General features: G+C 48.9%; 1 protein-coding gene across 1 annotated transcript in view; it reads right to left on the reverse strand.

Moving 5' to 3' along the window:
* The window catches only part of LOC140281953 (pregnancy-specific beta-1-glycoprotein 5-like), a 50089-nt gene extending 46304 nt beyond the window's left edge, over window positions 1-3785 (reverse strand). The window contains exon 1 of the mRNA XM_072376474.1: window positions 3399-3785. Coding sequence (XP_072232575.1) covers window positions 3399-3558 — 160 coding nt within the window. The 5' untranslated portion in view covers window positions 3559-3785. The remainder of the gene's footprint in view (window positions 1-3398) is intronic.
* Between the last annotated feature and the right edge of the window lie 9554 nt (window positions 3786-13339).

Genomic DNA, 13339 nt, shown 5'->3' on the forward strand with positions numbered 1-13339 from the left:
AGGTGATGCATTCACGTATTAATGCTAGTTTCGCGTCGCGCACCTCCACCTTTGCAAGGAATCGATTTAAGGAGGTGATGCATTCACGTATTAATGCTAATTTCGCGTCACGCACCTCCACCTTTTCAAGGAATCGATTTAAGGAGGTGATGCATTCACGTATTAATGCTAATTTCGCGTCACGCACCTCCACCTTTTCAAGGAATCGATTTAAGGAGGTGATGCATTCACGTATTAATGCAAGTTTCGCGTCGCGCACCTCCACCTTTGCAAGGAATCGATTTAAGGAGGTGATGCATTCACGTATTAATGCTAGTTTCGCGTCGCGCACCTCCACCTTTGCAAGGAATCGATTTAAGGAGGTGATGCATTCACGTATTAATGCTAATTTCGCGTCGCGCACCTCCACCTTTGCAAGGAATCGATTTAAGGAGGTGATGCATTCACGTATTAATGCTAATTTCGCGTCGCGCACCTCCACCTTTGCAAGGAATCGATTTAAGGAGGTGATGCATTCACGTATTAATGCAAGTTTTGCGTCGCGCACCTCCACCTTTGCAAGGAATCGATTTAAGGAGGTGATGCATTCACGTATTAATGCTAATTTCGCGTCACGCACCTCCACCTTTTCAAGGAATCGATTTAAGGAGGTGATGCATTCACGTATTAATGCAAGTTTCGCGTCGCGCACCTCCACCTTTGCAAGGAATCGATTTAAGGAGGTGATGCATTCACGTATTAATGCTAGTTTCGCGTCGCGCACCTCCACCTTTGCAAGGAATCGATTTAAGGAGGTGATGCATTCACGTATTAATGCTAGTTTCGCGTCGCGCACCTCCACCTTTGCAAGGAATCGATTTAAGGAGGTGATGCATTCACGTATTAATGCTAGTTTCGCGTCGCGCACCTCCACCTTTGCAAGGAATCGATTTAAGGAGGTGATGCATTCACGTATTAATGCTAGTTTCGCGTCGCGCACCTCCACCTTTGCAAGGAATCGATTTAAGGAGGTGATGCATTCACGTATTAATGCTAGTTTCGCGTCGCGCACCTCCACCTTTGCAAGGAATCGATTTAAGGAGGTGATGCATTCACGTATTAATGCTAGTTTCGCGTCGCGCACCTCCACCTTTGCAAGGAATCGATTTAAGGAGGTGATGCATTCACGTATTAATGCAAGTTTCGCGTCGCGCACCTCCACCTTTTCAAGGAATCGATTTAAGGAGGTGATGCATTCACGTATCAATGCAAGTTTCGCGTCGCGCACCTCCACCTTTGCAAGGAATCGATTTAAGGAGGTGATGCATTCACGTATTAATGCAAGTTTCGCGTCGCGCACCTCCACCTTTGCAAGGAATCGATTTAAGGAGGTGATGCATTCACGTATTAATGCAAATTTCGCGTCGCGCACCTCCACCTTTTCAAGGAATCGATTTAAGGAGGTGATGCATTCACGTATTAATGCAAGTTTCGCGTCGCGCACCTCCACCTTTGCAAGGAATCGATTTAAGGAGGTGATGCATTCACGTATTAATGCTAATTTCGCGTCGCGCACCTCCACCTTTGCAAGGAATCGATTTAAAGAGGTGATGCATTCACGTATTAATGCTAGTTTCGCGTCGCGCACCTCCACCTTTTCAAGGAATCGATTTAAGGAGGTGATGCATTCACGTATTAATGCAAGTTTCGCGTCGCGCACCTCCACCTGTGCAAGGAATCGATTTAAGGAGGTGATGCATTCACGTATTAATGCAAGTTTCGCTTCGCGCACCTCCACCTTTGCAAGGAATCGATTTAAGGAGGTGATGCATTCACGTATTAATGCTAGTTTCGCGTCGCGCACCTCCACCTTTGCAAGGAATCGATTTAAGGAGGTGATGCATTCACGTATTAATGCTAGTTTCGCGTCGCGCACCTCCACCTTTGCAAGGAATCGATTTAAGGAGGTGATGCATTCACGTATTAATGCTAGTTTCGCGTCGCGCACCTCCACCTTTTCAAGGAATCGATTTAAGGAGGTGATGCATTCACGTATTAATGCAAGTTTCGCGTCGCGCACCTCCACCTGTGCAAGGAATCGATTTAAGGAGGTGATGCATTCACGTATTAATGCAAGTTTCGCTTCGCGCACCTCCACCTTTGCAAGGAATCGATTTAAGGAGGTGATGCATTCACGTATTAATGCTAGTTTCGCGTCGCGCACCTCCACCTTTGCAAGGAATCGATTTGTTTGGTCAGTCATCTAATCTCACTGAACCCATTGCCCTTAGAGACACGTGCAGAATAGAACAATGTATGTACAGTGGAAGAGTTAGTACTTTGTGAATGTATCCAAAAGAAAGGAGAAGTTTTTTTCTTTCTTTGATCCAGGTAAGATTCATACCCATCTATACTTCCTGCTCACGAATTGTGTCAGATTTTCTCTCTCTTTCGGTCACATTCACAGCCTAACCTTTGACTCAAACAAAAACTGAATTTTCAGAGGGAGAAGGAATTTTTGAATTCTCCTTCAACCTTTTTTTATATTTTACAAAAAGAGCAATAACTGTAACTGTAAAAATGATTACTGAAACAATTAGCCCATAATGTGCTCTACCATTTTTGCCCTTGCTGGTTCTATCCTTGTCTTCTCCGTTGCCTCGGCTTCCATCAGTGTGGCCTGCAGGTCAGAAACAGGTGACAGATGTTTCACTCTCACATCAACAAGCAGGAAGCTGCTTCAACTCTGATCCAGAGACAGACTCAGCTCTACACACTCACCTGAAACTTCCAGGTTGATGATGCTGATGGGAGGAGTCTTTAAATTAGCTCTCTTCCTGCGGTTTGTTCCTCTCAGTTTAACTCGACACTCATATGTTCCTCCATCATCAGGCGTCACATCCTTCAGAATCAGAGACACGTCTCCATCCGTCATCTGTCTGTCCTGCAGATCCACCCGGTTCTTATAAGATGGATGCTGGCCTTCAAGAAAAAGCTGTCCATCACGGAAGAGAAGAACATATTCTTCTGGCTTCAGATCAGTTCTGCTCCACTCTACACCTATGATGTACTTGTTGTTGGGAACTCGACATCTCAGAGTAACATTCTGTCCAGGTTCAGCTTTGATGAGTTTCTGTTCTGCAGGAGAGGAAACAACACAGAGCAGAGAGGTTAAAGCAGGTGTGAGTATCAGCTGTCAGGGAGGTGATGACTGAAGAACATTTCCTCTTCAAACTGCTGTCACACATTATCTACTGCACTCTGATCACTGCACTCAGACCAGCTGCTTTCTACAGAGTCTCATCAACAACATCTTTAGAAAACATCTGATCTGAGATGTTTCACTCTCACATCAACAAGCAGGAAGCTGCTTCAGCTCTGATCCAGAGACACACTCAGACTCAGCTCTACACACTCACCTGGTGGAGGAACTGAGAGGATGATGATGCTGGTGGGAGGAGTCTTTAAATTAGCTCTCTTCCTGCGGTTTGTTCCTCTCAGTTTAACTCGACACTCATATGTTCCTCCATCATCAGTCGTCACATCCTTCAGAATCAGAGACACGTCTCCATCCTTCATCTGTCTGTCCTGCAGATCCACCCGGTTCTTAAAGGATGGATGCTGACCTTCAAGATAAAGCTGATCATCACGGAAGAGAAGAACATATTCTGACTTCAGATCAGCTCTGCTCCACTCTACAGCTATGATGTTCTTGTTGTTGTCGGGAACTCGACATGGCAGAGTAACATCCTGTCCAGGTTCAGCTGTGAGTATTTTCCGTCCTGCAGGAGAGGAAACAACACAGAGCAAATGGAGCTAAACGGCCGCTAAGTTCAGGTTTTATATCAAATATTTCATATAAAATGGAGCTAAACGGAGCTAAGTTCAGGTTTTATATCAAATATTTCATATAAAATGGAGCTAAACAGAGCTAAGTTCAGGTTTTATATCAAATATTTCATATAAAATGGAGCTAAACGGAGCTAAGTTCAGGTTTTATATCAAATATTTCATATAAAATGGAGCTAAACGGCGCAAAGTTCAGGTTTTATATAGAATATTTCATAAAAAATGGAGCTAAACGGCGCAAAGTTCAGGTTTTATATAAAACATTTCATAAAAAATGGAGCTAAACGGCGCTAAGTTCAGGTTTTATATAAAATATTTCATATAAAATGGAGCTAAACGGCCGCTAAGTTCAGGTTTTACATCAAATATTTCATATAAAATGGAGCTAAACACGTTCAGGATCAAATAAAAACTTGTTCTCCATAAGAAGCTCAGCAAAGACGTTACTTAATGTTGGATGAAGGTAAATTAGCACCTTTACAGTTATGTTTTGGACTTTCCCAGAAGCAGAATGACGTCACATTTGACACCCGGAATCAAACTCTGAACCAGTTGAATCCAGAATCAGCCGGTAAAACGTGAGCTCCTTCTTCACAAAATATTCTGAAAATATAACTTTAAATGTCTCGGTATCGGAGAGTAAAGACTTGATCTTACCTCCAAACGCTGGGAGGAACAAACTCAGAAGTATTCCGAGCGTTAAGACATGCATGACTGCGTCTTCGGGCTGCTGCGTCTCTTCCGCAGAAAGCTCAGCTGCTGTTTACCGGCTCAGCTGTTTTATTACTCCTGTCAGAGCCGCTGAAAGATCCTCAGGTGACAGAACAAGTGAGCGAAAGCGCGCTTTTCCTCGTCAGGTCGGTCCAAACGCCTGCAGCGCGCACAGACAGCCGATAGTGAAGCTGCGTGGGTCGGAGCAGTGATAAAGTTAGGCAGAAGATGGCCGAACAAGCTGTTCGTCATCTCAGGATGAAGTTATCCGGTAAATGCGTGATGCCAGACGACGCTGAAGTTGGCAACACTTCCGATTCGGGGAATTAAAGGGTGGGCGTAAAGGGACATTTCACTGCTTTTTCTTGCCTTCTGATCGTCCTAAACCGGTTCCTGTTTGGAAACTAAAACAGTTCCTCTGCTCAAATCCGGGTGGAATTATTCTAAAGAGGCTGTAGATTAATTAAAAGCTTTTTCTGGTTTGTGAAAGTGCAGAACAGGGACATTTCACTGCTTTTTCTTGCCTTCTGATCGTCCTAAACCGGTTCCTGTATGGAAACTAAAACAGTTCCTGGAATTATTCTACAGACTCTTTAAGACACATTTTACTGTTTCTGAAAACTTTATTTGGTCTTTGAAAATTCAAGAAGGCCATCTGAGCTTTTTCATTTGGACCATCCAGAACCAGAACCTGTATGAAAAAAAACATTGGGCTTAATTATTCAGCACATGGTGTAAATGATAAATAAACCTTTCTTTGTCCCAACACCCACAGAAGCCCTCGCCTCTCTGTGTTCATTTTAATTTCAGGATCGGAAAAAGAAAAAGTTTTTTACTTCATTTTACTTCAGAACTGTAACTACTTACGAGTCTTCTTCACTTGCTGACTTTCTTCTTCTGCTGCTATCAGTCACCGTACCTCCCATCTGAGTGCAGACGGGACCGTCTTCATCCCTTCATGAACACTTTTCACATGCAGGTGTCTGTAAAACAGCTGTTCAGGCCTCCAGGTGTCTGTAAAACAGCTGTTCAGGCCTCGCAGGTGTCTGTAAAACAGCTGTTCAGGCCTCACAGGTGTCTGTAAAACAGCTGTTCAGGCCTCGCAGGTGTCTGTAAAACAGCTGTTCAGGCCTCGCAGGTGTCTGTAAAACAGCTGTTCAGGCCTCCAGCTGTCTGTAAAACAGCTGTTCAGGCCTCGCAGGTGTCTGTAAAACAGCTGTTCAGGCCCTGCAGGTGTCTGTAAAACAGCTGTTCAGGCCTCACAGGTGTCTGTAAAACAGCTGTTCAGGCCCTGCAGGTGTCTGTAAAACAGCTGTTCAGGCCTCGCAGGTGTCTGTAAAACAGCTGTTCAGGCCTCGCAGGTGTCTGTAAAACAGCTGTTCAGGCCTCGCAGGTGTCTATAAAACAGCTGTTCAGGCCTCCAGCTGTCTGTAAAACAGCTGTTCAGGCCTCGCAGCTGTCTGTAAAACAGCTGTTCAGGCCTCGCAGGTGTCTGTAAAACAGCTGTTCAGGCCTCACAGGTGTCTGTAAAACAGCTGTTCAGGCCTCCAGGTGTCTGTAAAACAGCTGTTCAGGCCTCGCAGGTGTCTGTAAAACAGCTGTTCAGGCCTCCAGGTGTCTGTAAAACAGCTGTTCAGGCCTCCAGGTGTCTGTAAAACAGCTGTTCAGGCCTCGCAGGTGTCTATAAAACAGCTGTTCAGGCCTCCAGGTGTCTGTAAAACAGCTGTTCAGGCCTCACAGGTGTCTGTAAAACAGCTGTTCAGGCCTCCAGGTGTCTGTAAAACAGCTGTTCAGGCCTCACAGGTGTCTGTAAAACAGCTGTTCAGGCCTCGCAGGTGTCTGTAAAACAGCTGTTCAGGCCTCGCAGGTGTCTGTAAAACAGCTGTTCAGGCCTGGCAGGTGTCTGTAAAACAGCTGTTCAGGCCTCCAGGTGTCTGTAAAACAGCTGTTCAGGCCTCACAGGTGTCTGTAAAACAGCTGTTCAGGCCTCGCAGGTGTCTGTAAAACAGCTGTTCAGGCCTGGCAGGTGTCTGTAAAACAGCTGTTCAGGCCTCCAGGTGTCTGTAAAACAGCTGTTCAGGCCTCACAGGTGTCTGTAAAACAGCTGTTCAGGCCTCCAGGTGTCTGTAAAACAGCTGTTCAGGCCTCACAGGTGTCTGTAAAACAGCTGTTCAGGCCTCCAGGTGTCTGTAAAACAGCTGTTCAGGCCTCGCAGGTGTCTGTAAAACAGCTGTTCAGGCCTCGCAGGTGTCTGTAAAACAGCTGTTCAGGCCTCGCAGGTGTCTGTAAAACAGCTGTTCAGGCCTCCAGGTGTCTGTAAAACAGCTGTTCAGGCCTCCAGGTGTCTGTAAAACAGCTGTTCAGGCCTCCAGGTGTCTGTAAAACAGCTGTTCAGGCCTCGCAGGTGTCTGTAAAACAGCTGTTCAGGCCTCGCAGGTGTCTGTAAAACAGCTGTTCAGGCCTCCAGGTGTCTGTAAAACAGCTGTTCAGGCCTCCAGGTGTCTGTAAAACAGCTGTTCAGGCCTCCAGGTGTCTGTAAAACAGCTGTTCAGGCCTCCAGGTGTCTATAAAACAGCTGTTCAGGCCTCGCAGGTGTCTGTAAAACAGCTGTTCAGGCCTCCAGGTGTCTGTAAAACAGCTGTTCAGGCCTCCAGGTGTCTATAAAACAGCTGTTCAGGCCTCGCAGGTGTCTGTAAAACAGCTGTTCAGGCCTGGCAGGTGTCTGTAAAACAGCTGTTCAGGCCTCCAGGTGTCTGTAAAACAGCTGTTCAGGCCTCGCAGGTGTCTGTAAAACAGCTGTTCAGGCCTCCAGGTGTCTGTAAAACAGCTGTTCAGGCCTCCAGGTGTCTGTAAAACAGCTGTTCAGGCCTCGCAGGTGTCTGTAAAACAGCTGTTCAGGCCTCGCAGGTGTCTGTAAAACAGCTGTTCAGGCCTCCAGGTGTCTGTAAAACAGCTGTTCAGGCCTCCAGGTGTCTGTAAAACAGCTGTTCAGGCCTCCAGGTGTCTGTAAAACAGCTGTTCAGGCCCTGCAGGTGTCTGTAAAACAGCTGTTCAGGCCTCCAGGTGTCTGTAAAACAGCTGTTCAGGCCTCCAGGTGTCTATAAAACAGCTGTTCAGGCCTCGCAGGTGTCTGTAAAACAGCTGTTCAGGCCTCCAGGTGTCTGTAAAACAGCTGTTCAGGCCTCCAGGTGTCTGTAAAACAGCTGTTCAGGCCTCGCAGGTGTCTGTAAAACAGCTGTTCAGGCCTCCAGGTGTCTGTAAAACAGCTGTTCAGGCCTCCAGGTGTCTGTAAAACAGCTGTTCAGGCCTCCAGGTGTCTGTAAAACAGCTGTTCAGGCCTCACAGGTGTCTGTAAAACAGCTGTTCAGGCCTCGCAGGTGTCTGTAAAACAGCTGTTCAGGCCTCGCAGGTGTCTGTAAAACAGCTGTTCAGGCCTCGCTGGTGTCTGTAAAACAGCTGTTCAGGCCTCGCAGGTGTCTGTAAAACAGCTGTTCAGGCCTTCAGGTGTCTGTAAAACAGCTGTTCAGGCCTCCAGGTGTCTGTAAAACAGCTGTTCAGGCCTTCAGGTGTCTATAAAACAGCTGTTCAGGCCTTCAGGTGTCTATAAAACAGCTGTTCAGGCCTCGCAGGTGTCTGTAAAACAGCTGTTCAGGCCTCCAGGTGTCTGTAAAACAGCTGTTCAGGCCTCCAGGTGTCTGTAAAACAGCTGTTCAGGCCTCGCAGGTGTCTGTAAAACAGCTGTTCAGGCCTCGCAGGTGTCTGTAAAACAGCTGTTCAGGCCTCGCAGGTGTCTGTAAAACAGCTGTTCAGGCCTCGCAGGTGTCTGTAAAACAGCTGTTCAGGCCTTCAGGTGTCTGTAAAACAGCTGTTCAGGCCTCCAGGTGTCTGTAAAACAGCTGTTCAGGCCTTCAGGTGTCTATAAAACAGCTGTTCAGGCCTTCAGGTGTCTATAAAACAGCTGTTCAGGCCTCGCAGGTGTCTGTAAAACAGCTGTTCAGGCCTCACAGGTGTCTGTAAAACAGCTGTTCAGGCCTCCAGGTGTCTATAAAACAGCTGTTCAGGCCTCCAGGTGTCTGTAAAACAGCTGTTCAGGCCTCGCAGGTGTCTGTAAAACAGCTGTTCAGGCCTCGCAGGTGTCTGTAAAACAGCTGTTCAGGCCTCGCAGGTGTCTGTAAAACAGCTGTTCAGGCCTTCAGGTGTCTGTAAAACAGCTGTTCAGGCCTCGCAGGTGTCTGTAAAACAGCTGTTCAGGCCTCGCAGGTGTCTGTAAAACAGCTGTTCAGGCCTCGCAGGTGTCTGTAAAACAGCTGTTCAGGCCTCGCAGGTGTCTGTAAAACAGCTGTTCAGGCCTTCAGGTGTCTGTAAAACAGCTGTTCAGGCCTTGCAGGTGTCTGTAAAACAGCTGTTCAGGCCTCCAGGTGTCTGTAAAACAGCTGTTCAGGCCTCCAGGTGTCTGTAAAACAGCTGTTCAGGCCGCCAGGTGTCTGTAAAACAGCTGTTCAGGCCTCGCAGGTGTCTGTAAAACAGCTGTTCAGGCCTTCAGGTGTCTGTAAAACAGCTGTTCAGGCCTCGCAGGTGTCTGTAAAACAGCTGTTCAGGCCTCGCAGGTGTCTGTAAAACAGCTGTTCAGGCCTCGCAGGTGTCTGTAAAACAGCTGTTCAGGCCTCGCAGGTGTCTGTAAAACAGCTGTTCAGGCCTTCAGGTGTCTGTAAAACAGCTGTTCAGGCCTTGCAGGTGTCTGTAAAACAGCTGTTCAGGCCTCCAGGTGTCTGTAAAACAGCTGTTCAGGCCTCCAGGTGTCTGTAAAACAGCTGTTCAGGCCTTGCAGGTGTCTGTAAAACAGCTGTTCAGGCCTCACAGGTGTCTGTAAAACAGCTGTTCAGGCCTCGCAGGTGTCTGTAAAACAGCTGTTCAGGCCTCCAGGTGTCTGTAAAACAGCTGTTCAGGCCTTGCAGGTGTCTGTAAAACAGCTGTTCAGGCCTCGCAGGTGTCTGTAAAACAGCTGTTCAGGCCTCGCAGGTGTCTGTAAAACAGCTGTTCAGGCCTCGCAGGTGTCTGTAAAACAGCTGTTCAGGCCTCGCAGGTGTCTGTAAAACAGCTGTTCAGGCCTCGCAGGTGTCTGTAAAACAGCTGTTCAGGCCTCGCAGGTGTCTGTAAAACAGCTGTTCAGGCCTTGCAGGTGTCTGTAAAACAGCTGTTCAGGCCTTCAGGTGTCTGTAAAACAGCTGTAGGTGTCTGTAAAACAGCTGTTCAGGCCTTGCAGGTGTCTGTAAAACAGCTGTTCAGGCCTTGCAGGTGTCTGTAAAACAGCTGTTCAGGCCTGGCAGGTGTCTGTAAAACAGCTGTTCAGGCCTCGCAGGTGTCTGTAAAACAGCTGTTCAGGCCTCCAGGTGTCTGTAAAACAGCTGTTCAGGCCTCCAGGTGTCTGTAAAACAGCTGTTCAGGCCTCCAGGTGTCTGTAAAACAGCTGTTCAGGCCTCGCAGGTGTCTGTAAAACAGCTGTTCAGGCCTCGCAGGTGTCTGTAAAACAGCTGTTCAGGCCTCCAGGTGTCTGTAAAACAGCTGTTCAGGCCTCCAGGTGTCTGTAAAACAGCTGTTCAGGCCTCCAGGTGTCTGTAAAACAGCTGTTCAGGCCTCCAGGTGTCTATAAAACAGCTGTTCAGGCCTCGCAGGTGTCTGTAAAACAGCTGTTCAGGCCTCCAGGTGTCTATAAAACAGCTGTTCAGGCCTCGCAGGTGTCTGTAAAACAGCTGTTCAGGCCTCCAGGTGTCTGTAAAACAGCTGTTCAGGCCTCCAGGTGTCTATAAAACAGCTGTTCAGGCCTGGCAGGTGTCTGTAAAACAGCTGTTCAGGCCTCCAGGTGTCTGTAAAACAGCTGTTCAGGCCTCGCAGGTGTCTGTAAAACAGCTGTTCAGGCCTCCAGGTGTCTGTAAAACAGCTGTTCAGGCCTCCAGGTGTCTGTAAAACAGCTGTTCAGGCCTCGCAGGTGTCTGTAAAACAGCTGTTCAGGCCTCGCAGGTGTCTGTAAAACAGCTGTTCAGGCCTCCAGGTGTCTGTAAAACAGCTGTTCAGGCCTCCAGGTGTCTGTAAAACAGCTGTTCAGGCCTCCAGGTGTCTGTAAAACAGCTGTTCAGGCCTCCAGGTGTCTATAAAACAGCTGTTCAGGCCTCGCAGGTGTCTGTAAAACAGCTGTTCAGGCCTCCAGGTGTCTGTAAAACAGCTGTTCAGGCCTCCAGGTGTCTATAAAACAGCTGTTCAGGCCTCGCAGGTGTCTGTAAAACAGCTGTTCAGGCCTCCAGGTGTCTGTAAAACAGCTGTTCAGGCCTCCAGGTGTCTGTAAAACAGCTGTTCAGGCCTCGCAGGTGTCTGTAAAACAGCTGTTCAGGCCTCGCAGGTGTCTGTAAAACAGCTGTTCAGGCCTCGCAGGTGTCTGTAAAACAGCTGTTCAGGCCTCGCAGGTGTCTGTAAAACAGCTGTTCAGGCCTCGCAGGTGTCTGTAAAACAGCTGTTCAGGCCTTCAGGTGTCTGTAAAACAGCTGTTCAGGCCTCCAGGTGTCTGTAAAACAGCTGTTCAGGCCTTCAGGTGTCTATAAAACAGCTGTTCAGGCCTTCAGGTGTCTATAAAACAGCTGTTCAGGCCTCGCAGGTGTCTGTAAAACAGCTGTTCAGGCCTCACAGGTGTCTGTAAAACAGCTGTTCAGGCCTCCAGGTGTCTATAAAACAGCTGTTCAGGCCTCCAGGTGTCTGTAAAACAGCTGTTCAGGCCTCGCAGGTGTCTGTAAAACAGCTGTTCAGGCCTCGCAGGTGTCTGTAAAACAGCTGTTCAGGCCTCGCAGGTGTCTGTAAAACAGCTGTTCAGGCCTTCAGGTGTCTGTAAAACAGCTGTTCAGGCCTCGCAGGTGTCTGTAAAACAGCTGTTCAGGCCTCGCAGGTGTCTGTAAAACAGCTGTTCAGGCCTCGCAGGTGTCTGTAAAACAGCTGTTCAGGCCTCGCAGGTGTCTGTAAAACAGCTGTTCAGGCCTTCAGGTGTCTGTAAAACAGCTGTTCAGGCCTTGCAGGTGTCTGTAAAACAGCTGTTCAGGCCTCCAGGTGTCTGTAAAACAGCTGTTCAGGCCTCCAGGTGTCTGTAAAACAGCTGTTCAGGCCTCCAGGTGTCTGTAAAACAGCTGTTCAGGCCTCCAGGTGTCTGTAAAACAGCTGTTCAGGCCTCCAGGTGTCTGTAAAACAGCTGTTCAGGCCTCCAGGTGTCTGTAAAACAGCTGTTCAGGCCTCGCAGGTGTCTGTAAAACAGCTGTTCAGGCCTCACAGGTGTCTGTAAAACAGCTGTTCAGGCCTTGCAGGTGTCTGTAAAACAGCTGTTCAGGCCTCCAGGTGTCTGTAAAACAGCTGTTCAGGCCTTGCAGGTGTCTGTAAAACAGCTGTTCAGGCCTCGCAGGTGTCTGTAAAACAGCTGTTCAGGCCTCGCAGGTGTCTGTAAAACAGCTGTTCAGGCCTCGCAGGTGTCTGTAAAACAGCTGTTCAGGCCTCGCAGGTGTCTGTAAAACAGCTGTTCAGGCCTTGCAGGTGTCTGTAAAACAGCTGTTCAGGCCTCGCAGGTGTCTGTAAAACAGCTGTTCAGGCCTTGCAGGTGTCTGTAAAACAGCTGTTCAGGCCTCGCAGGTGTCTGTAAAACAGCTGTTCAGGCCTCGCAGGTGTCTGTAAAACAGCTGTTCAGGCCTTGCAGGTGTCTGTAAAACAGCTGTTCAGGCCTCCAGGTGTCTGTAAAACAGCTGTTCAGGCCTTCAGGTGTCTGTAAAACAGCTGTTCAGGCCTCCAGGTGTCTGTAAAACAGCTGTTCAGGCCTTGCAGGTGTCTGTAAAACAGCTGTTCAGCGAGGCCTTGCAGGTGAACATGCAATATTGATGAGCTCCAGCTGCAAATACAGCTTCTCCACCTCCGTTGCCATCGGTTACTGTTGTTAACTGTGACCGGAAGAAGAAGCAAGGATTCGGCTATAGCCTGAAACCACAGACACACAAACACACAAACACACAAACACTGACACACTCCCTGGAGGCATGTAGAAAATAAAGAAATACACAAACCCTCTGTAATGCAAATGATCAGATGTGGAAGCATTTTGAAGGAAAACTGTTTTGTTTTCTTTTTGCATTGCATCTTCATGCAGACTGACATGAAGGACGGGCTCCACCTGCAGTCCTCCACCTGCAGTCCTCCACCTGCAGGAGCGGCTGCAGTCCTCCACCTGCAGTCCTCCACCTGCAGGAGCAGCTGCAGTCCTCCACCTGCAGGACCGGCTGCAGTCCTCCACCTGCAGGACCGGCTGCAGTCCTCCACCTGCAGGAGCAGCTGCAGTCCTCCACCTGCAGTCCTCCACCTGCAGTCCTCCACCTGCAGGAGCGGCTGCAGTCCTCCACCTGCAGTCCTCCACCTGCAGGACCGGCTGCAGTCCTCCACCTGCAGGAGCAGCTGCAGTCCTCCACCTGCAGGACCGGCTGCAGTCCTCCACCTGCAGGAGCGGCTGCAGTCCTCCACCTGCAGGAGCGGCTGCAGTCCTCCACCTGCAGTCCTCCACCTGCAGGAGCGGCTGCAGTCCTCCACCTGCAGGAGCGGCTGCAGTCCTCCACCTGCAGGACGGGCTGCAGTCCTCCACCTGCAGGACGGGCTGCAGTCCTCCACCTGCAGGACGGGCTGCAGTCCTCCACCTGCAGTCCTCCACCTGCAGGAGCAGCTGCAGTCCTCCACCTGCAGTCCTCCACCTGCAGGAGCGGCTGCAGTCCTCCACCTGCAGGAGCGGCTG

The sequence above is a fragment of the Leuresthes tenuis genome, unplaced genomic scaffold, assembly GCF_036924035.1.
Source record: "Leuresthes tenuis unplaced genomic scaffold, fLeuTen1.0.hap1 SCAF_22, whole genome shotgun sequence".
Classification (NCBI taxonomy): Eukaryota; Metazoa; Chordata; class Actinopteri; order Atheriniformes; family Atherinopsidae; genus Leuresthes; species Leuresthes tenuis.